The 25037-nt window shown below is 36.0% G+C and overlaps 1 protein-coding gene across 3 annotated transcripts in view; it reads right to left on the bottom strand.

Moving 5' to 3' along the window:
• Positions 1 to 25037, bottom strand: part of LOC131434977 (myotubularin-related protein 8) — a 52754-nt gene that overhangs the window by 18015 nt on the left and 9702 nt on the right. For 2 of the 3 annotated variants that reach the window (XM_058602361.1, XM_058602360.1), the window contains exons 1-2: positions 20817 to 21285; positions 3473 to 3589 (exon numbers count right to left, since the gene is read on the bottom strand). In XM_058602361.1, coding sequence (XP_058458344.1) covers positions 3473 to 3589; positions 20817 to 21023 — 324 coding nt within the window. In that variant the 5' untranslated portion in view covers positions 21024 to 21285. Of the gene's footprint in view, positions 1 to 3472; positions 3590 to 20816; positions 21286 to 25037 lie in introns of those variants that run through there. The other variant, XM_058602362.1, reaches the window with a different exon arrangement.

Genomic DNA, 25037 nt, shown 5'->3' on the forward strand with positions numbered 1-25037 from the left:
AAGAATGTTCTGTCAAGTTTTGAAGTCAATCGAAGTAGAAATCTTGGGACTGTGTACCGAGCTCTTACCTCTTCGTAGTATGAGATAAGTAAAGATAAAGGCCCATAACTTGCTGAGTTTTGCTTCGATAGGCTTGAAAATTTCACAGAATATTCTCGAAATATTTTACTATAATAAAATACAAAAAATGGTTTTACAAACGTGTTAGACCCTACCTGTCCCTTAAGGACGTAAATACGAATAAAATTTACATGATTTTTCGCACTTCCGAATGTCTACAATCATTCATATTAATTGTTTGTTTATGTGAATTTTACTGCTTCGCTTCTAGAATTGTATTTCAATGATTCTGAAAAAACTGATTTATAAAATTTATCCGATGTTTACAACTGAACTTTTTGTCATTCGGGACCAGGATGAGGTAACTGAATTCAAGGACTACATTCGGACCCTGAGACATGCTCAGAATTCAGTTACGAAATTCAGGTCCGGAATCCTGATCGAGAATTCATACATGAATTTAGTTTCGGAATTCTGAACTGAACTCATTTTCCGAATCCAGGTCTAGAATTTAATTCTAGAACGAAATTCTGAACTTGATTTCCTAACCATAATTAAGGAACTGAAATTCAAAGTTCCAAAATCTAGTTCCAGAATTCAAGTTTCGAATTTAGTTCCAGCATGCAGGTTCTCATTTCTAATCTAAATTCTGGAATCAATATCCGAAACTAAATACAGGAAGTAAATTCCAAAACCGAATTCATGAATTAAATTCTGGTTCAGTACTCAGTTCCAACATTCAGGTTCCGAGTTCAGAAATGTTGTTCCAGAATCCATATCTAAAAGTTATGTTATAAGTTCGATTCTCAAATTCTTAAATTGAATTTCTGAATCAGAATTCTAAATTCGAGTTCCGGACATAATAGTGAATGACAGCACGAACGGAGCGTTTGAGACTTTTTAACACGCAGAAGATCTATTGTTATTGCCGTTGGGGGAAGATCCTCATCACGACGTCCAGTCCCGTCTAACGCACAAGAAAAAATGATTAATTTTGGATCATGGACTGAGACTACCTCAAAACCGTCGTTAAGCAGTCTTGGCATTACATTCCATTTGTGGAATTTGGCCATTCTGTTCCAACAGACTTTGCAGCCGATTCATAGCGAACAGGATCATTGCATAGCTGGTACTACGATCTTACTGACACTAAGAATCCTTCCAGGTCGGGGCTCGAAAATACGACAACTGGCTTGTAAGACCAGCGCCCTATACATTGAACCGCCAACCCGGGCTAAAACCGTTGTCCGAGTTCTTAAAAGGAAAAAAACGTGATGGGTTTTCATTATTTTCAAAAGTTTGAGAAAACCCAAATTTTTAGCTATTTATGGTTATCTAACACTGTTGAAAATTTAAATTTGAAGCGTTAAGTACTACAAGAGATATTCATGATTAAGAAAAGGCACCCCATAGTAAAGTAAGATGTATTCAGGAACCGAAATCTCCACTTTGCAGTTTATCAACGTTAAGATTTTAAAAAACCGTTCAAGTATATTTTCATTTAACTCGGTGATTTGCGCTACTGTTTTATAATCTTTGAAAAATCTACGGGCACAGTTTCCACCATTTTTTTATAAACATGCTCGAAAGTATTTTCTATCAAATGAAAAAAACAGATTATTTTCATTTGTTCCAATGTTAATACAGCAGTTTAAAAATTGCCTGTTTTTGAACTAGTTTTGCTCATAACTTCGGTTCAGAAGACGCTACTTGAATGCGCTAGTCATCAAAAAATTGGTTTGGAGTTTACTCTAAAAGATATTCAAAGACACTAAAAACGAGAAATGAAAAATATGAAAGCTAGAGCAAAAAATCTGATTTTTTTTTGGAACACCCTAAGCTGCTCTATTAAAATAGCTATAACACTAAAATCGTTAGAGATACTACAATAGTGTTTTCGGCAAAGTTGCTTGATATAATTTTTCCTACAATGCCGAAGGATGCAGTCCTCCATCTCATCACATACAGAAAATAATTTTTGGGGCGCCCTAATAATAAGAGCCACCCTAATACTATATGCATCAAAATATGGTTTATCTGTCACTGATTATTTGTTCTGAAGACATCATAGCTCTAAAGTATAAGGCTAAGCCACAAATGTTTTTGTCCCCCTAAATTGTGGGTCCGAACCACTGTGCATTGTGACACGTAACTTTGGGATTACATTTCGTTACAAACTTGTCGTTGAATAACAGTTTCCATTGAACTGCCAGGCCACTTAGCAATTCAGCACCCCGGCGAACGACTACGACAGTTAATGGCGGGATGAAATAAAACGATGATAATAATTAATAAAGCAGTTCAACATAAACCGCTAAACAGACATGGATCATAAACTCTAAGTGAAGAGCAACTGAATAAAAATGTTTTCAGAAAGAGTGAAACTAAATGTTATGTTTTTAATTTAATATAAACATATAGAGCTCGGGATGTTCCATGTATTTTGTATCTCAGCTCCCTTATTCGTTGAACCTATTCGAATTAACATACTTCCAGTTCATGGGAGCATTAGGTCATGAGATAAAATAAATCATTATTTGAATTAGTTAGTAAAGGCCAATGCATTAGGTTTTCAAGTTTAACAAAAATGTTTGGAATTTTTTGTTTGTTTATTTTTTGCTTCAGCCTTGGTATATCTGCCATACTTCTTTGATATAATTCTATTTATAGGAATAAAATAAGACACTATAAGCGATACAATTATTGAAGATCGACTAAACAAGCAAATAGTTCTTACGGATTGAATTTCGTGGTTGAATATGATACAAACAAAAATCTGTTTACCGTGTTTAAAATAATTTTGAACATACTTAGGTTTGCAGTCTCTGCTTTTTCTATGGATTAAAATAATGTTGTTGGATGGATTTTCTTTGAAATTGGATATCGATTGAACATTTAGAAATTAGTTTAAATAGTTAAATGATTATCAGATATACCTTCAATACTAGAGATGAGCAATTCGTTCGCGAACGGTTCGAAATAAATAGTTCTTCTAGAAGAATTAGTGAACAAACGTTTTTTGTTGAAGTACGATAGATATTTTTAAAAGAAATGAAAGTGATTGTATTCTACAAAAAGGGTAATCATAACTGCATATTTCAAAATGGTCGTGATTTTCAAGAATGCAGTAAAAAATTTATTTATTTAACGTAAAGTTGCACGAAACTCTACGAAAGGAACATACAAAATTTCTGAAGAACGAATAAACGATTCAGGAGAACTAGTTCTTTCGGTAGAACTGTCAAGTTCTGAACGGTTCTTCAAAATAATCTGCTTTGCCCTGCACTATTCAAGTAACTGTTCGAGGAACAATACAAAATAGAAGACACCAACATCAATACACTCGTCTCGCATATGCTTTGAAGTCCTATTAAATTTATACTGAGCAAAAATTGAAATAATCAATACTTACCCATGTCTCCTTGTTGGCATCTGGATCGACGAAAATAAGATGTGTTGCAGTGAGGTACAACACTCCTACCGTCGGATTTTTGCTATTGTATCTGTCTATCATCCGTACATTTTCGATCTGGAAAGTGAAATGACATTGTAAAGGATTCAGTTAACACAGAAAACTTAACATAGTTTTTTACATGATAGTAAATTAAATCGAAATCTGAGGTAGTGAATCGTAAAATCGGTTGTTCATAGATTTCTGATATATCTATCATCTAAAATTAGATCGACTTGTTTGATCTATATTTACAAAGGATCCAAGCTCAAGCGTTTGTCGATGGAGAAGACGAATCACACACACTTAAAACCATTTCTTGAGCTCGGCATAATGAAATGCCGAAACTGATCAGCAACACGTAAATTTGCTGATTGCTCAGTAATCAATCCGCATGTTTCTGAACTTCGTTAAATGCATTCACTGATATTTCGGTAAAATGCTTGACTTTGCCGAAATTTGGCATAATTGCTTGCTGAATTTATCAGTAAACAACAGATATGCCGACATCAGCAGAGACGTTTATCGAGATTTCGGAATATGCGCTAGCTATTGTCGAGATTCAGCACGACAGCTGTCATTTATTGCCGCGTTACATTTTCGCTTCGCATTGCGCGATTATTTTCTGATGAAATTCTCGAGGGAAAAAATGGTGAAAAAACTTGCAAGTAAAAATATTGAATAAATATAGTGACATGTTTTGCTTTATAAAAAGCGACTTTATCAGAGCACTCGCGATTATAAGGGAAAAACACCCAACACGGAGCTCAAAGCGTCCTGGAGACAAAACTTTGGGGGATATGCGAAAAAATAACCCAATGCATGGAATAATTTAATAGATCAAAGTAAGTTTATTTTTTGAACAATACCGTATATGCATAATTGAATATTGAACATTTTTGTAAGCCAAATATCAATATATATTTTTACTTTCATATTTCCAGCTCGACTCAAGGTGGCCGCATCCGGAAACGCCGCTTTTTTATGCTACATGTTTTCAGGTAGAGGCTTTAAGCACTACTGGCAACAAATTTGTAAGCCTCCTTTAAGTGTTAATAAAACGAATTTTTGATCCTGAATGGCGTGTTTTTAATGTTGAGAAATTACAAACAAAATTAATTGACTAGATTTTTAATTACTGATGATTCGGTAATTTTTTTTTCATTTTTTCGTTTTATTGGATTGCCGAATATTCAGTGAACGTTTCACTGAGCAAACAGTAAATCTTATGCTGACGATTTCGGCAATATTTGACGTTTGTCAAATTTGAGGGTGCCGAGACGCTCAGTATTTTATTTTTGCCGAGATGATTGCTAATTACTCGGCTGTGCGAATCTCGGCATTTTTTTGGCGAGACTCAGCTAAAAAATTTAAGTGTGCATAATACAGATAGCCAGGCTCGCATATGAATTGTGCACAAAATTTTAAAAGAATAGCTTGGCATCGCGACTATAATTTGTTTATGTCGACTCAACTGTGATTCAAACTACATGGAAAATAAAATGTGAATACTAGGTACACTTGTGGGAATCGAAGCTATCCAGTCCCTGTACGTTAAAAATATCTGGACAAGAGAACTTCGCTGTCGTTCCGGAACAGAGTGGAGGGTTTTGTAAGATTGAGACGAACAGTCGAGTTATTGCCAGTAGTGAGCCCAATATTTCCTTCGTACAGCAAATTAGAAGTAGAGATTATTTATTTGTTTTTTTTTTGTTTATTTGCAGCTCTCTCCAGCAGGCATAAAACTTCTTATCTTTTGTACCAACAGATTATAATTATCCAAATGATACATTTCCTGAAATTACATTGGTTACTACTTCACACAGCACCATTCGAGATTGAAGCAGATCTGCGACGAAAGTGGCCTTAAACACGTCTCTACGAACAGACAACCTATGAGACAAGACCTATGAGCTTGCAACGGTCTGGATAAGTCGGAAGATTCAGAGGATCTCTCCAAGGAAGTTTACGTAGCGCGAAACGAATAATTTTATGTTGGATGGCTTCTATACGCTGAATATCATTTTGATAATAAAGTGACCAAACAACAGCTGCGTATTCGAGTGTAGAACGAACCAGAGCACAATATAGCGCTTTTAGGCAATGTATATTCACGAAACATCTCGTAACAAGAAAAATAAATTCGAGTAACTTATACCGTTATCGTTTATTGATCAGAGCAGCCCGAAAGCTGACCCAGAGTTGCCCAAACAGCTTTTGAGATGTTAGTTTTAGCAACCTGGGGTCGCTCTAGATCGGACTCCAATCGCGTAGTTTCGCTCTGAAAATTTTCTCGGGTCGCTCCACGACATCCATGCGAGTTTGTTCATTTTTTCTTTTTTTATGAGTTGTTGTTTAGAGCGCGTATCACGTGTTCGTTTTAATCAAGGTCAGAGTCGCTCGCGTGTAGGCTCGAAAACGAAAACGGTATTAGAAGCATTGTTGATTGTGTAATCCACATGCTGTTTGAAATTCATTTTTGAATCCAGGATGACTCCTAGTTCTTTAACGAACGATTCTCTTTTAAGAACGGTTTGTGAGATAGAGTAGTCGAATTTAACAACTGAGTGTTTTCGTGTGAGCGACATAATTGAGCATTTCGAGGTGTTTATAATCATTCTATTTACTCTGCACCAATTTGTAAAGATGTCTAATTGTGACTGCAGGAATATAGCATAATTGATAGTTTTGATTAGATGGAAAAGTTTGAAATCGTCAGCAAAGGATAATTTCCTGCATTTTAGCAAAGTATTTAAATAATTTAAGTAGAGCGTAAATATGAATGGCCCTAGATGACTACCCTGTGGAACTCCGGAGCTGACAGCAAACGGTGATGTAAAGCAGTCACCAAATGAGTTATGAGCTAAGCCAGCTCAGAAAACAGCCATTAGAATCAAGTCTACTTAGTTTGAAAATGGTAATCTGATGATTTATATTGTCAAAAGCCGCAGAGAAATCGGTACATATGGCATCTACATGTAGTCGTGCTTGTAAGGATTGAATGATAAACGAAGTATATGATACAAGATTTGTAGATGTAGATCGTTTCGGCATAAAGCTGTGTTGGCTTTTGGATATATAATTTGAGCAGTTATGCGTTATAAAGTCCAAGACAATCCGTTCGAATAATTTAGATACTGCACATAACGCCGCTATTCCTCGGTAATTGCAAATTTCGTTTCTGCGTCCTTTTTTAAAAACTGGGAAGATGTATGACTTTTTCCATAAGTCGGGGGAAATTCCTTCTCTTAAGGAGTTGTTAAATAGTATCGATAATGGAACTAGCAGACTGCTAGAATATTTTTCCAGTAAAACATATGGAATGCCGTCTGGACCCACACTGAAAGATGATTTCAGCTTAGAACATGCCTTGCTCACTACAGCCGTCGTAATATTGGGATGAGGACCTATGGGAGTAAGCAGAGGAACATTACGGATCGCTTCGGAGATCTGTTCATCCGTTATAATTTCGTCAGAGAAAACACTGCTGAAATGCTTGCGGAAGAGATCACAAATAGCAAGTGTTGATGTTCCTTGAACACCATCGAGAGTTGGGAATCCCGTTTCTTTATGCTGTTCATTATCGTAGTTCCAAAAGCTTTTTGGGTTCGTCCTAAGACTACTCTGTATCCGATGTTGATATTCTTGGTAGAGAGTCTTATTCAACCGTTTATAGCGATTATTTAGATACGAATAGTTCGATCTGAGATGGAGTGAAGGATTTTTGGTCAACTTTTTCAAAGCGGTTCACTTAGCACATTTAAAGCCTTTCAGGCCTTTCAGCCTTTGTTTTAGATGTGCTCAAAGTTGTATTGTACATCTTAATAGTGATAGGTTGCAACCGATTTTATTACGTTTAAATATCTGTCTAAACATACCTAACACTAATAACAATTCTAAAACAATTGTAGAACATCGTGAAAGTTTAATAAGTTACATCTGCTAAGATTTCTTGACATCAATTTATATAGCCTACTATGATAAAAGTTTATTTCAACAACTTTGTTCCCTTAAGAGATGGAAAAACGATGTCTTCTACAAAGTTCTATGGTTTGAAAGTATCCGTTCGTCGTATGATCGATATGGATGTAAACAAGAATGAGGGTGAAAGTTACAAAGTGCGTAACGTGGCTCTTTTAAATTCTGTAAGTAAGATTCCAATTTTTACCATTTTCTTAGGGAAAATGTTTACTAAAACGACTATTTTAGGTTTATTAAAAGGAGCTTTGTAGGAAATGTTCAAAAATTGGAATCAGGCATTAGTGTAGCTTTGGTGCAATGGTGTAATGATAGAAAATACATTTTCATGATACATTCTTGATGAAAAAAAAAGATTCTTGTATGCAATTGATCAAACTAAAGAAGCGCTCTCATTAAATTTCGACAAGTTTTAGTTACTCATTCAATAAAATGTTCCTTATCCGTTCTTTGATTTATTATTTTCTATGATTTAAAGATTACAGATTCATTTTTATAAGATCTGGATTTCAATCCAATTCATTTAATGGATGATATCTTACACCATTACCAGTATTAGCATTAGCATTAGCATTAGAGACCGCCCGTGTGTTGCTACTCCGTTATTGATCTGGACCAATTGAGATTGCAAAATGATTTTTTGAAGTAACATGTTTGGGAATAACACATTGTTTCACACTGTGCAAACTGTATTGAACCATGCATGCTGATCAATACCGACGCCGGCCACGTCCGAATGCAGATCTACTTGGGAGGGAAAGGATTGTTAGTTCGATGCATGTTGCTACTAAGAACCGAGGAATCCTCTGCATTCCCACATGCATCACAGGAAAGGATACTTTGTTAGTAAATGTTTTAATAATGTTATCATGTGTTTATTGCTCTGGGTAGCCGGCTACCAAGAATGTTTTTAAGTATTATCGTTTTATGTGTTACTTTGTGCTGGCAATATAATGCACGAAACAGTCAATCTCCGAAATTGACAAAACTCCGGACAGCCGGCTGTCGAGTATGCAGTCACTCGTTTATGCATCTACCTTTCGCGTTTTTTTTTTAGTCATGCCAAAAAACACATGCGGATTGATAAAAAAAAGGTATCATCTCACTGCTAGGTGGATTAAGCACGTTTTTATAAATGAAACTACGTGATACAAAATAAACGAGCTAATAGGATTTAGACAAAAAAGTTGATTCATTGCATTGAAATATTCTAAACAGTTATTATAAAATCATTTTAAATCACCAAACAAAGGTCAACAGTTTTCACGCGCGTCTTGATTCTTTATTATTACCGCTTTATTATTTTAATTATTAATTGAAATTATTAATTGGTTATATTAGTTGATCTGGGCAGCCGGCTACCGAGAAAAATATTAATTTACTGTTTGAAATATTAATATCAAGTGTTTTTTACTATGTATTCAATATACCGATATATGTTATCTCTGTTATTAACTTTGTAATATAAACGGATTTGCGCAATGGTTTATTTTTATCATTCATTTTATAATCCTGAAAGACAATCAATAACATGGAAGAAGAAATCATTCCTAATGAAACTTTTCTCCGAAGCTAGACGGAAATTGATAGATTGAATAAAGAGATGATTTAGTAAAATAGAGTAATCAGAAGTAAAACATTGAAAATATCTGATAACTGAAAGGAAAAAGAAACTCCTGCAATTGTCGCCTTTTACGACATGGAAGCAGGAACCCAGTGGATCTATTCTTGGTTCGTTTTTTCCGCCGGATTCCACACGGCATCTAGGCTGGTACAGTCCGGAGAGAGCTAATAGGTACTATCAATCTCCTAGTGGACCCCAGCCCCTATGATATCTTACACCATTACCAGTATGCCTAAAAACATCGTTTAAATTTACGTCTTCAGAGACTAATTATTAACTGTTGAATTGTGTATTGTTGAATGGCTGAATCAATTTTGTAAAATTTTGTCATTCTACGAAATACGTACGTTTCTGTGAATTCAGTCATACACAGAAGAAAAAAATGAAATTCACACAAAACTACCAGGGCTATGTATATCGGATCAACGGTTTAGCAGCTAGAGAATTAAGAATCAACGTTTTTATCGATTCAAACCACTGTGCAACGGTGTAACATAATTTATTATACCGAATTCAAGGGTGATTCTTTCGGTGTTCATTAGGGTGAGACATGGTTGTATGAGAAAAGGATGAAAAGGTGTATTTTCTGGCTCCACCAAACTTTTTCTGTTCCTTTTGGGTCCCGTAAGCACTATGCAAAATTTTAGCTCGATCGGTGAAACTATTTTTTCGCGCCTGAATTTTAAAGTTTGAATGGGATTTAGTATTGGGAAATTGACTTTAAAAAAAAATCGGCTGGAGACCAACCTTTAACCATTAAACTCTAAAAATCGGTACATTTTAGGAAGAAATGGAAATTTAAAGGAAGAAGAAATGAGTTTTAGAACATGGCTTGTCACTTGAAAAAAATCTTCGTACTACGCTGAGTAACTATCGCCAAGACATCAAACAACTCCAATTAACCATTATAACATAATAAAAGGAAGCAAAATCATATTACCACCACGAGCAGCAGTGGTGCTAGATATATTAAGGAATGAGCCATCGTTCGGACCTTGTGTCGGTTTCCTTTAATAACTTTTCTACAAAAGTCGGATTGTTTTGCAGTCTTCGAAGGTTTTCCTCCTCGTTAAATTTCCTACAAAAAAATGACATACGCACTAATTTTTAGAGTTTATAGATTGATCTCTAGCCGATTTTTTGTAAAACGAGAAATTCTCCATACTAAATCCCATACAAACTTTAAACCTCGGGCGCGAAAATATAGTTTCTCCGATTTTGCATAGTGCTTATAAACCCCAAAGGACCACAAAAAGTTTAGTGGAACTGAATTTAATATTTTGGGGTGGAAAGTGTTCATCATTACTCGAATTATTAGTAATTCATCCAATGATAACACACACTTCTGCCGATGGCTGCTAATTCCTCACGGTTCGTCAAAACGATAAAATACAACAGTGATAACATCCGCTTTAGAATTTCATTAAGTATGAATTTTGGTTTAGAATTACGTCAACACGTTGGCCAAAAAGTTCCCGGTCCGACAAAGAAGACAAAACTTTTTTCCAAGTTTCTATTTTATTCATAAATGTAGTCTCCATGAAAAGCAATACAGTTTCTATTTCCATTTCTACAATTCTTTATTGACCGTTTTGTTCCTTTCAATGTAACCAATGAACAAATTTCTACTTACACCCCAGCATTTCAGTTAGTTCTATACGTTCATCCAAATTATCATAACCCAAGTAACAATATTTGTTAGGCTAGCTTGTAATGTCATACTAAAATAACTTCTCTTTCCATAACTTGTTTTCAAATAATCTAGTCACCATCGACATTATAAATATTGAACGAATCCAGAATACTTTTCCATCAGCATCAGAAAGGCAGTAGAGTACTTGAAATCACAAAACGGCGAAACCGCATTAGATATTTTTTCACTTAGTAAACGAAAAATATCACATACATTTGCTATGTAGATACACCTATGCAATTACGTTGATGGTTAGTGGCTAATAACCAACAAGTTTCCTTTGGAACTCTGTTCTTAGGTTCATGAACCAATCTTTACTCAAGAGTATAAGAATCAATCTCTATTCAAGAAGTACAATTGCAGGTCAACAAAACGGGCGTTAACATATTACCATTCATTCATTCAGTAAAAACCATTCAAGCGAAGAGGTTGTGTTTCGATTGTACTGGCTCGTGAGTTAACGGCTGCTACCGAGACAATTCTAAGCTTCAGGTAGTTAAACTGCCCATAGCAAACGCAATATTCGGGGCGTTTCCCGACTGGAAAGCTAGCAACGAAGGCCATCCCGTTCATACGCACAGAGGTGTAGAGACACAGAGGTGCGAGAGCATAGAAGTGACGAGTCACAGAGGTGCCATCGCATAAAGGTGCGAAGACGAAGGGGTGCAAAGGCACAGAGGTGCTAAAGCAACCCAGTGCTGATCTACCAGGTACCAGAATTTGTACGCTGCGTAGGATCAAAAGAGACGGCATATATCGCGAGGTGCTACACTGCAAGCATCGCATTTGATCGCCACCAAGAGCAAAAGCACTGTACCTGGGGTCAGGTACAGCAAGTGCAGTGGTGTTCACAACGACGGCAGAGCAACTGAGATAGCAGTAAACGACAGAAGACTGCCAATTGGAAACAGCAAAAGACTGCCAATTGGAAATCGTTGGAAGAGCTTCACGTCGTTCTTCACGATAAAGGAACAGAGACATCAGCTACAAGGTAGATTTAATTTAATTTATTTTTTATTTCTTATATCTGAAATTTTACTAAACATAAGTTTTTATTTTGGTATTATTAATTTACAAAAAAAATTTAATGTAATGGATGATCTCATGGAAGATCATCCGAATCCGATTCCGGATACTAGTAAAAGTTTAAATACTCCGAGGGCTAAACATTATCCACAGGGTACCACTGGGCCATGGATAGTCTATCTTCGAAAAAAAGAAAAGATTTTAAACTTGATGCAAATTACAAAGGATTTGACATCACATTTCTCTGAAGTTAAAGAAATCTGTAAGGTTAATAGAGATAAAATTCGAGTTGTAGTTAACGACTTGAAACAGGCAAACGATATTGTAACCTGTAAATTATTTGCTATTGAATATCGAGTTTACATTCCATCGAAGGAGGTAGAAATTGACGGTGTTGTGACTGAAGCAAGTCTGACAGCAGATGATTTACTTAAAAATGGAGTTGGCCGTTTTAAAAACTCCATGCTTGAGGGAGTTAAGATACTCGAGTGCAAACAATTGTACTCAGCATCTATTGTCGATGGAAAAAAGTCTTATCGTCCCTCAGATTCGTTTCGCGTAACATTTGCCGGATCTGCATTGCCTAGCCATGTCTATATCGATAAAATTCGTCTTCCTGTTCGGCTTTTCGTACCGCATGTTATGAATTGCACGAACTGTAAAAAATTCGGACATACAGCTACTTACTGTAGTAATAAGTCCAAATGTATCAAATGTCAAGGGCCTCATAAGGATAATCTTTGCGATAAAGATGTTGAAAAATGTGTTTATTGTGGGGAAAGCCCTCATGATGATCTTTCAGTGTGCGCTGCATTTAAGCTGCGTAAAGACAAAATGAAGCTTTCTTTAAAAGCACGGTCTAAGCGCACATATGCAGAAATGCTCAAAACGGTCATACATGTCTCCCCTTTGGAAACCGAAAACGGTTTTTCAAATCTTGCGGAGCCAGAGGAATCTGACTCTGACGGAAATAGTGAAGATACCTCGTTTGTCACTCCTCAAGGGTCTGTTAAGAGGAGATTAACAAACCACAAAATACCAAAAAAGACACCTAAAATTATACCTTCAAAAAAAGATCCCCGTGTTAAAGCTAAAAAGCCAAATTTAAAACCAAAAACTGTGCCTCCTGGTTTGTCAAATTCACAAACCAATCCAGGAACTAGCTCAAGAAAAGACAATAATCCAGTGGGCTCCATTTCACATTCACCAACAGGATTACTGAAATTTTCGGAAATTGTAGAATGGATTTTCGCTGCATTCAATATTTCTGAACCTCTAAAGACCATCATAACAGCATTCCTTCCAATAGCTAGAACTTTTTTGAAACAGTTATCAGCTCAATGGCCAGCTCTTACAGGTTTTGTATCATTTGATGGATAATTTATCATCCGCCGCAAATGATTCAATCACTGTCCTGCAGTGGAATTGTCGAAGCATCATGCCAAAACTTGATTCATTTAAAGTTTTGTTGCATAGTCAAAAATGTGATGTATTTGCTTTGTGCGAAACATGGCTTACATCAAACATAGCCTTAAATTTTAATGACTTTAACATTATACGTCTCGACAGAGACTCCCCGTATGGTGGAGTGCTTTTAGGAATTAAGAAATGTTATTCCTTTTATAGATTAAACATTCCTTCGACTTCTAGTATAGAAGTTGTTGCTTGTCAAATAAACATTAAAGGAAAGGACATTTGCATTGCTTCGGTATATATTCCTCCAAGAGCTCAAGTTGGACAACGACAGCTTAATGAAATTGTCGAAGCCCTTCCTGCTCCACGTTTGATTTTAGGAGATTTCAATTCGCACGGAATGATGTGGGGTTCCGTTTACAATGATAGCAGATCATCTCTAATATATAATATTTGCGACAATTTTAGCATGACGGTACTAAATATGGGTAGCATGACACGGATCCCAAGACCTCCTGCACGTCCAAGTGCATTAGATTTATCTCTTTGTTCGACTTCAATTCGATTAGATTGCACCTGGAAAGTATTTCCTGATTTACATGGTAGCGATCATTTACCAATCATCATCTCAATTAGCAGTAACAAAGGCATTGCTAATTCAGTTAATATTCCATATGATTTGACAAAAAATATTGACTGGATTAAATACCAAAGTAATATTTCAAGTGTCTTAACTTCAATGGAAGAGCTTCCCCCACTTGAAGAATATGACTTCCTCGTTTGTTCGATTCTGGAGGCCGCAGAACAAGCCCAAACCAAACGATTTCTTGGTCCATCGTCTAACAGAAGACCTCCAAATCCTTGGTGGGACAAAGAGTGCTCAGATGCTAAACACGCGAAACAAAATGCTTTCAAGACGTTTTTAAAACGAGGAGGAGGAACCCCTCAGAATTTTGAAAAATTCTTGGTTTTAGAAACCAAGTACAAGAACATACTTCGGGTTAAGAAATGCAGCTATTGGAGACATTTTGTGGAAGGTTTGTCAAGAGAAACCTCAATGAGCACTCTTTGGAATACGGCCAGACGAATGAGGAATCGTAACGTAGGAAATGAGAGTGAGGAGTACTCGAATCGATGGATATTTGATTTTGCGAGGAAAGTTTGTCCAGATTCCGTTCCTACGCATAGCATTGTTAGGGAGTCTTCTTCAAATGATGATTCCATTGATAGCCCCTTTTCAATGATGGAATTTTCCATAGCACTCATGTCTTGTAACAATAACGCTCCTGGATTGGACAGAATTAAATTCAACTTGGTGAAGAATCTGCCCGACCTCGCAAAAAGACGTTTGTTGGAATTGTTCAACAAGTTTCTTGAGCAAAATATTGTTCCACCTGACTGGAGACAAGTGAAAGTTATCGCCATTCAAAAGCCGGGGAAACCAGCTTCCAATCACAACTCATATAGACCCATTGCGATGTTGTCCTGCATCAGAAAATTGTTCGAAAAAATTATTCTACGACGTCTCGACACTTGGGTCGAGACGAACGGTTTGTTGTCAGATACTCAGTTTGGCTTCCGTAGAAATAAAGGGACGAATGATTGCCTTGCATTACTTTCGTCTGACATCCAAATTGCCTTCGCTCAAAAGCAACAAATGGCATCTGTATTTTTAGACATTAAAGGAGCATTTGATTCAGTTTCCATTGATGTTCTTTCAGACAAGCTCCACCAACATGGACTCCCAGCGGTTATAAATAATTATTTGCACAACCTTTTGTCAGAGAAACGCATGCATTTTTCACATGGCGATTTGGCAACAATCAGAATTAGCTACATGGGTCTCCCGCAAGGCTCATGCCTCAGTCCGCTCCTCTATAATTTTTACGTGAATGACATTGACAGCTGTCTAGTAACCCCATGTACACTAAGACAATTGGCAGATGATGGCGTGGTTTCAGTTACTGGATCCAAAGCTATTGATCTGCAAAAACCATTGCAAGATACCTTAGATAAATTGTCCGTTTGGGCTGTTCATCTTGGTATCGAATTCTCTGCGGAGAAAACAGAGCTGGTCGTCTTTTCAAAAAAGCATGATCCCGCGCAACTTCAGCTTCATATGATGGGAAGAATAATCGAACAGGTTTTGACTTTCAAATACCTCGGGGTGTGGTTTGATTCCAAATGCACGTGGGGAGGACACATTAGGTATCTGATAACGAAATGCCAACAAAGAGTAAATTTTCTTCGAACAATAACAGGGTCTTGGTGGGGTGCTCATCCGCAAGATCTAATAAAATTGTATCAGACAACGATACTTTCAGTGATGGAATATGGATGCGTTTGTTTTCGTTCCGCTGCAAATTCTCATATTATCAAACTTGAGCGAATTCAGTACCGTTGTTTGCGAATTGCTTTAGGCTGCATGCATTCGACACATACAATGAGTCTTGAAGTTCTGGCGGGAGTTCTTCCATTAAAAGATCGATTTTGGGAGCTTTCATCACGCCTGCTAATAAGATGTGATGTGCTGAATCCCATGGTAATTAATAATTTCGAACGACTAGTCGAGCTTCGATCTCAAACAAAATTCATGACAGTATATTTTAACCATATGTCACAGGAAATCAACCCTTCAAGATATATTCCTATCCGTGTCAGCCTCCTAAATGTACCTGACTCAACTTTATTTTTCGACACATCCATGCAGCGCGAAGTGCGTGGAATCCCGGACCACCTACGCTCTATGGAAATCCCAAAAATATTTTCAAGTAAGTTCAGGCATATTAACTCTGAGAAAATGTTTTACACGGACGGATCGCGAATGGAAGAAGCGACAGGGTTTGGTATGTTCAACAATAATGTTTCGGCCTCATTCAAGCTTCAAGAACCTGCATCTGTTTATATAGCAGAGTTAGCAGCAGTTCATTATAGCTTGAATGTAATCGTCACATTATCTCCAAACCATTATTTCCTCTTCACAGATAGTCTGAGTGCAATTGAAGCCATTCGCTCAAACGCTGCTGGCAAAAATGAACCGTTTTTCTTGGGTAAAATAAAACAGTGTCTGAACGACATATTGAATAATAATTATCTAATCACAATAGTTTGGGTTCCGGCTCATTGCTCCATTCCAGGCAATGAAAGAGCCGATATTTTAGCCAAACGTGGTGCTATTGAGGGTGAAATTTATGAGAGACCGATTGCTTTCAACGAATTCTATAGCGCGTCTCGCCAAAGAACACTTGCCAGCTGGCAAGCTTCTTGGGATAAAGATGATCTGGGTCGGTGGATGCACTCAATTATTCCTAAAATATCGACAAAGGCATGGTTCAGGGGACTGGATGTGAGTAGAGATTTCATTCGTGTGATGTCCAGACTCATGTCCAATCACTACACGTTAGATGCACATCTCCTTCGAATTGGACTTTCCGAGACTAATCATTGTGCTTGCGGCGAAGGTTACCGCGATATTGACCATGTTGTTTGGACATGCGTGGAGTTTCGTGATGTCAGATCTCAACTAATAAATTCCTTGCGTACCCAAGGTAGACTATCCAATGTCCCAGTTCGCGACATTCTTGCTTGTCGTGACCTTCCATACATGAAACTTCTTTATCATTTCATTAAATCCATTGGAGTTCCAATTTAAATTTTATTTTATGTTAAACTGTTTTCTCTTCCATGAGTTCAACCAATAGCCAACTATAGGATATTGAATATAAGTGGTGAACTGATACAAACAATCCTGAAATAGTTATAAGATCATGTACAAAATAAATGTATTTTATTTAATGTAATTTAAAATAGCAACTCGCTTGATAAAAACAGTGTTCAGATTAACTAATGAGTACCAACATACTAATATGATATTCGAAATGTATTAGGTTTAAACTACTATGTATTGTGGATGCCACGGCGAAGAAAAACTTATGTATATTGCCTATGAAATAAACGTATTTATGAAAAAAAAAAAAAAAATATTACCATTCATTTGTGTTTATTTTAAATCAATTCCAATTATAATATTAAGACAATTCTTCAGTAACAGATGTTGTTGGGCGCCCAGAGATCTCATCATGATCCAAGCTTGTACGACATCCTTTGAAGCGTTTATACCACTCGTATGCCTGTGTTTTTCCTAGACATGATTCACCAAAGACCTTTTCTAACATTTTCAACGTTTCGGAACACTTAAATCCATTTGCAACACAAAATTTGATGCACGCACGTTGTTCTAAATTTTCATCCATTATAAAAATCGCCACACGAAAATTTTTCAACTTCTTTGTATAGACGCCAAACAAAAACTAATCATACGATATACGTCAAAATTTGACAGAATGTGTATAAAAGTGTTGCCAACGTTGAGAGAATAAAAGTTTACCGATTGGACAAGCGCGGAAATTTTAAAATGAAAATTCCGGTTCTTTTTTGATCATAAGGTATTCTTTGATTAAGTAACGATAGCTTATAAATTATAATTAATTCAATATGACAAAAAGATGTGGTGATTGGAAATCTAAATAACTATTTTGTAACTAGTTATGTTATGAAGAAACATTGCTGTCACTTTGTTCTAACCAGTATAACATAAAAACATATTCGTGCTCTTGTTGCAACATAATTTGGACCTAGTCATATCAGAACTAGTTGCGGATTGCTGAGAAGGGGCCGGGTATAGCGAGATGGTTTAGTCGATGCCTTTCACCTGGGTGCGATTCACAATCCCAAACATAAGATCAAAAGTAAAAACGGTTATGTGCCCTAAGCACAAACATAGGCTAACCCCTAAATGACCATACCTGTATCGGCCAGTATATGCCGAAAACAGCGTTTTCGTTCGGCACGTCAGGAAAGACGTGGTACTTCGGTACCAAATGAATAAGTGTTTTGCAAGTAGCATTAACTTTACGTCTGCTTAGCGGTTCGAGTTGAACTGTTTAAGTTTGCAATAAGCAGTTCAATTTGAACTGCTCTGCACTGACGAGTCTAAGACGAAACGTAAAGAAAAGTAAAAACGGTTATGTGCCCTAAGCACAAACATAGGCTAACCCCTAAATGACCATACCTGTATCGGCCAGTATATGCCGAAAACAGCGTTTTCGTTCGGCACGTCAGGAAAGACGTGGTACTTCGGTACCAAATGAATAAGTGTTTTGCAAGTAGCATTAACTTTACGTCTGCTTAGTGGTTCAAGTTGAACTGTTTAAGTTTGCAATAAGCAGTTCAATTTGAACTGCTCTGCACTGACGAGTCTAAGACGAAACGTAAAGAAAAGTAAAAACGGTTATGTGCCCTAAGCACAAACATAGGCTAACCCCTAAATGAAGATCAAAATATTTTTCAGGCCCGAAGAGTTGAATGACCTTAGGTTGAAACCTCTATTATCGAAAACGAAAAATTATAACTAGTTGAATATTTTTACCTTATACACTGAAGTCTTTTTTATGCGGTTTTTTACGCGACTTTTTTATGCGAATTTTCAGAGTTATACGTTTTTTTACGCGAAATTTCAGAGTTATGCGGTTTTTTATGCGAATTTTCAGAGTTATCCGGTTTCCCTTCTGCGAGTTTTTTTTATGCGAAGTTTCAGAGCTATGCGATTTTTTTTTATGCGAAGTTTCAGAGTTATGCGGTTTTTTATGCGAATTTTCAGAATCATGCGGTTTTTTTTCATGCTGTTTTTTTATGCGGTACGTAAATTCGCATAAAAAAAGACTTCGGTGTATATATATATATAAATATAAATATAAAAAATAGGTATAGCATTCACTAAAACTTTGGAAGTCTTTTCCAGTGTCACATACCAATCGACGAACTGAGCAAATGTCTGTGTGTGCAAAATTAAGAGGCGTGATTTTGACCGAACTGGTTGCAAATGAAAGGTCTTCCAAGAAGTATTTACGCTACTGTTTTTGTTTTTAGATTTTCTAGTTACTTTCCAAGTTACACGAACTTTATGTAAAAAATCAAAGTTTTTTGACAACATTTGTCACCTTATAAACGAATATGTTTTGAATCATAAATTCAACAGCTATCCAACAAAGCATACATTATTCAAATCCGTCATTTTTATCGGAGATATTGATATTTTTGTGTCAGCGATTTTTCCCCTTATTCCAGTGTACAGTTATCTCAATTACACCAACACGCGTTTATTTTTTGAGCTTCAGAGGTTGATTTTGGAGCCTAGATGTCTTCAGAAGATTTTTTTATTGGAATTTGTCTTTTGATACAACTAAAATTGTCAGTAATCCACCTAGACCTGCGGGTAAAATTATAATTTGCCTATATTGCGAGATAGAGAATTGTAGACCAAAGTATTATTATTATTATTATTATTATATCGTTTATTTATACCCGGTTTTAACCTAGTTACGGTCGTTCACCGGGTCAAGTCAGGGTCATAGTATTGCAAGAAAACATGGCGAACAAACATGTTTGTCGAAGATCCAAAAATGTATTTATAAACATAATAAAATAGGTATAAAATTCGCTCAAATTTTGTAAAACGATCTGAGCAAATGTCTCTGTGTGTATGTATGTGTGTGAAAAATAAAGAGGCGTGAATCTCAAAAAATACTGAGCCGATTCTTACCAAACTAATTGCAAATGAAAGAATATACGCTATCTATTGTATTTGGTTTTGGATCTGTTGATTACTTTCCGAGTTATTCAAACTTTTATTTTAAAATTTGTCAATTGTCGAACGAGTCGTAGATTGTAAGAATCCGCCAACTATTCACGGAGATATCGATTTTTTTGGGCATATCCCAATAGTTGGGGTTTTGAACAAAGCACGATGAAATGATACTTGAAATCAAAATTAGACACAATTTTCAATACAATTATTTTTGAGTGATTGAAAGATTGAATACAGTAGGTACTCTTCAGCATAGTATTTTGGCTCGATTCATTTTTAGCACGGTTCCTTTTTGGCAACATAATTGCTCGACTGTGATGTGTTAATCCTAATATTGGAAAATCTGCATTGTCTTCGAATTCAAAGTAACCCATACATTTTTATAACCGTAAATATTGTAACTGTCTTTAACTACAACCCTTGAAAAAACAGAATTTTCATACCACTAAAATATTTTCAGAAAAACATGTACATCTTTTGAAATTGTCCTGATTATTTTAATACATATTTTTGAAAATATAGTGAGATGATACTGCTAGGTGGATTAAGTATGTTTTTTCTTTGTGTTATATCCGTTCATAATGAAAACTTTTTCAGTATTACCGTTTTACTTAAGCTGTAAATTTTGAATCATAGTTTTAAGAATACCAATTGATGTTTGTCAGAGAAAATGTAATTATTTTAGTAGTTTTATGTAGTTTTGAAACAAGTTTTTGGCAAGTTTTAAAGCGAGCGCAATGTATCGTAATAAACAATCATTGAAGAAATAAATATGACGAATTAATCTTTTGCTTCCACATACACACATATTTGCCAATCTAAACTAAGTGACTTCACATGATAAAAAAAATCATATTTGCTACGGTTAATAGATTTGCCCGACGCGGAAAGAGGAAAACATTAACTTTTATCTCATCGTATATACCTTTTTCATAACATTGATCCCCTTGAACTCGCATTGCGGTGATGGAGAACTTGGAAAATTTTCCTCCACCCAGGAGACAACTTTATCCGACACGAACGGTGGCACGATGACGCCCCATAAGACTTTTGGATCAACTTCAAATTCCGGGGTCACGAGATCAAAATCTTGTTTAAACATTGACGATGAAGGTGAATGTGGCTCAGCCATTGTGTAATAGTTGGGGTCAAGTTTAGCAGATGAAACTATTCCATTACCGATGCTTACTGTACATACTTAACAATTTCATACATTATAAGATAAAAATCGATTCAAACTTTTCAATTGGATAATGTACAAAAACACTAGAACATAAATATCACAGACCGCACTTGTCGCAATTCCTGGTATAGAAGGCTATATCATGCTCACAAGAACGTGAGCCGAGATACAAATCTTGCTGCAGTGGGTGAAATTCTCCTACTAATGCTAGCAATATGATGGTATCCAATAATTCCTGAATCCTGATATTATGCTTTTCTCTCCTAGGATACGTAAAATTGAGATCCAAAAATGAGAGAGCCAAAACAGAGGAAAAATTCTCCGGTTCTCTTTTATATGCCTGAAGCCGCGGCAAAACCTGAAGTTGAGAAAAAAGCGCTTGTTTTTGTTAGCTTTCTCAATTCCTCGTTCCAATCAACGGCAATAAGTGTTCCTAGATTTCTTTACACTACATTCGAATAGATTTAGAAGGTGACTTTGTTGATTTCGTAAGTTCAATTTCGTTTTTTCTTATCCGATCAATTATATTTAATACGTATTGAGATTTCACAGCATGTCTTCTCGACCTGAAAATTAACTGCACGGTTATTTTTATGGACCCACAGCAAATTTCGTAAAACTGCTTTCAACATCGATGAAATTTTTATGCAATTTTGTTTGTAGAAGTCAGAATAATTAGAAATCAGCAGATACACCAACCATAGTTGAGAAAGTTTCAATGATCGGGGCATTTAGTTTCATTTTTGGTTTTAGCGCTGCACTGGTATTGTGCAGCAACGACTATACTCGAGCTATTTGGGTGTAATCAAGGCATCCCATTCTGTCCTACACCGGTGTAGTGCCACCGTTGAAAACGAAAACGTCATAAAACTGGCAAGATTATCATATGCACATGCATGATACATGCGAAAAAGTAGTCCATTTGCCAACACTGGTAGACAAACTATACATATGTTATCTACTTGGGATTATGGATAGTGGTATAAAGCTCTTAGTGAGCAAACACACTGCAGTGACATAGTTCATGCGAAAAAACTATCTTAGTGTATGTTATGAAAAGGGAACGATGGAATTAGATTGTAGTATGATCACCTACAATACTATGCTGCTCTCCATAGGAATGACTCTCGTATTATAAATAAACAAAGAAAGCAAGGTCAAGGTCAATTCGATGTGTATTTCATTTCCACTGCCAAGAAAAAGAAAACATTTCTGTATAAAATGTTCATTTCGACCTAAGTAACAATGAGAGATTCTCTTTGTTTACTTTCTCTTTCGATTATTACGCTTCTCTTAGCAATCCTTCTCTCCAATTATTTACCGTTAATAATATCTAAAGCTATCATCTTCGTATCCGCACTGCAGAAATTACCGAAATAAGCAGAAATATTTCGCAATAATCGAAAGAGAAAGTAAACAAAGAGAATCTCTCATTGTTACTTAGGTCGAAATGAACATTTTATACAGATTTTATACCATAGAAACTTTGAAGCCTGCGTAGTTCTTGCATTTAAAAAAACTGCAAGGATCAGCCCTATGGGGTTGTTCGAGCCATTGATGTGGAACAAGGCAACCAAAATTTCTAATGATCTCAAAATCAAACAATTCAATAAATCGTCGCACTTTTGAATCCACAATTGCATGAGAGTCTGCTTAGATTGATCTTGATTAGGAACCAACACCGAACATTGTTTTTCATGATTTGTGTGTGTTCTATAGCCGACAAAATTACACCAATATCCCAAAAGTATGCAATTACTTTCTTGTACATACTTGCTATACGGATTTCGATACTTGAGCTTCTCTTCACCAAGCTTGTGATCAAGTTTTGTATGCAGGCAATTATTTTTAATGCGTTAAGTTTCTCTACCATTCTACGATTACTGTTGAAACGATAAACCTTTTCTCTTTATCAATCGAGTTCATCTTATATAAATTCGAAACTAATCTTAAGCACTCAAAATTTACTCTGGGGTTCAAATCGTTTTATGGCACTTTCTGTCTTGCTGTCTAGCAACAACCTACCTCTAGCATGCTACACGTAGGACTGAAACGTTAGCTTTAATTTTGCTTATATTTATAGCTTCGCGTGCTTCCAACAGCTTCGCTTTTGCATCGATTGACCAATCAGAGCGATGCTTTCCCTTTGATATATCGCTTACTCCTTCAAAACCGTCGTCTATGGCAGGGAAATCCAATATGCCGGAGATTATTAGCAGACAAAGGTCCCGAGAACGCTAATGATTTTTCTTATTATTATTTTTTTTAATTTTAATTTCAAGAGCGGGTTTCACTGAGAAAACTATCAATATCTTTTGAACTAGCCATAGAATTCTTCAATTGCGCAGATCTGGCAATTTGATGACCAAACAAACTGGCTACGGCTATATCGATTCCCAGTTCCAAATGTACTCCAAAACGGAATTAACTTCTTTTTTCTCAAATGGTTTAGCCGATTTTGCTTGAATAGAAGATCTTAACATATTGAGCCATTGGATTCCGGTTTTGGAATTACAGGATAAAGTGTGTTGAAAATTTCAAACCGTCGTTTAGAGCAACTGTGCAAAAAACATAGAATTCTTTTGAATTCGACTCAAAACTTTCAATTTGTAGATTAGGTTGATTGATGTCCAAACGAATTGACATTTTCTTAGGAATGACTCTGTTGATTTTCACAAGCTTAGGCTCAAATGAAAGGACGGCAATATATATGAGAATATGAGTGAATTCGAATGCTGTCAGTTGACTAAAATGGAAGAGAACAAAACGCAAAGCCAACAATCGTCTTCGTCGCACCACAGCCGTTTATTGCAATTCAACCCTTTCGAATCCATAACCTAAAAACATACTTTTCGAATTGTCCGTTTCGATCTTCATTTTTTAATTAACATTATAAATTAATTAACTTTTCGTTTGAGTGTTTGAACAGAATGATTTTACAAGGATAAATTTTTAAATATTACCATTTAATTCTGTTATAAGTATATCACGTCACTATACAAATTCACTATGTATCTCACGACACTATAAATCTTGTATAATAAACGTCACATCACATATGCACATTTCGAATACAATTTATATTCTTCTTCAGTGTGATAGTTTTGTTCAGTTATTGAAAGAATGCTGCAATGTTGTTCCTTTTATATGAAACGGAAGTAGGTAGATTCCTACAACAAGTATAAACACCTCGAAAAATTTTGTTTAGGGTAGGGAGAGATTAAGTGTTTTCTATGTTTGTCTGTCCCCTGTGTGTAGGTAGTAACTTAAAGAGTCAGGAAGACCTATTTCCTTGGTCTCTGTTTAGTAAAGAAGTGGAATTATGTTTGAAAATTTCTAGACTTTCTGCCGAATCTAATTTCCATGGGTTGGAAATTTGTCTTAAAATTTTTATGTCATTTGTAGTGAAATCATGGTTTTCGGAAAAGGCATGCTCAGCTACTTTCGACTTGAAATGGTGTGATAAGCCCCGTTCCAGATCCTTGGATGCTTTCCCTATTTCCGCTATGTGTTCCTTGAAACGGATATCAAATGATCTCTTTGTTTGTCCAATGTATAATTTATCACAATGAGAACATGGAATTTTGTATACCCCCGATTTTTTCAATTTGTCAGTAGGATCTTTAGTAGATCCTAGTAAAGTTTTCAACTGGTTGCTAGTACTACTGAACACTAAATCCAAGCCAAAGGGTTTTAATTTTGATTTAAGTGGATATGCCATGTTAGAGTTGAAGTCTACCGATATTCTTTTCAAGGTTTCTGATAGGGGGGTCAAAGTTGTAAGTGATAATTTTTTCAATGATCTTAATTTCTTATCGAGGATTGTTTGGATTGAGCGCTCCGGATATCCATTGAGCTTTCCAATTTCGAAGATAAAATTTTTCTCTTTCACTACCGCATCATCTCTGAGGGGTAATGTTAGCATTCTGTGAAACTGTGAATTTATCCTTGTAACATTATAAA

This window comes from Malaya genurostris, chromosome 3 (genome assembly GCF_030247185.1).
Source record: "Malaya genurostris strain Urasoe2022 chromosome 3, Malgen_1.1, whole genome shotgun sequence".
In the NCBI taxonomy this organism is placed as follows: domain Eukaryota; kingdom Metazoa; phylum Arthropoda; class Insecta; order Diptera; family Culicidae; genus Malaya; species Malaya genurostris.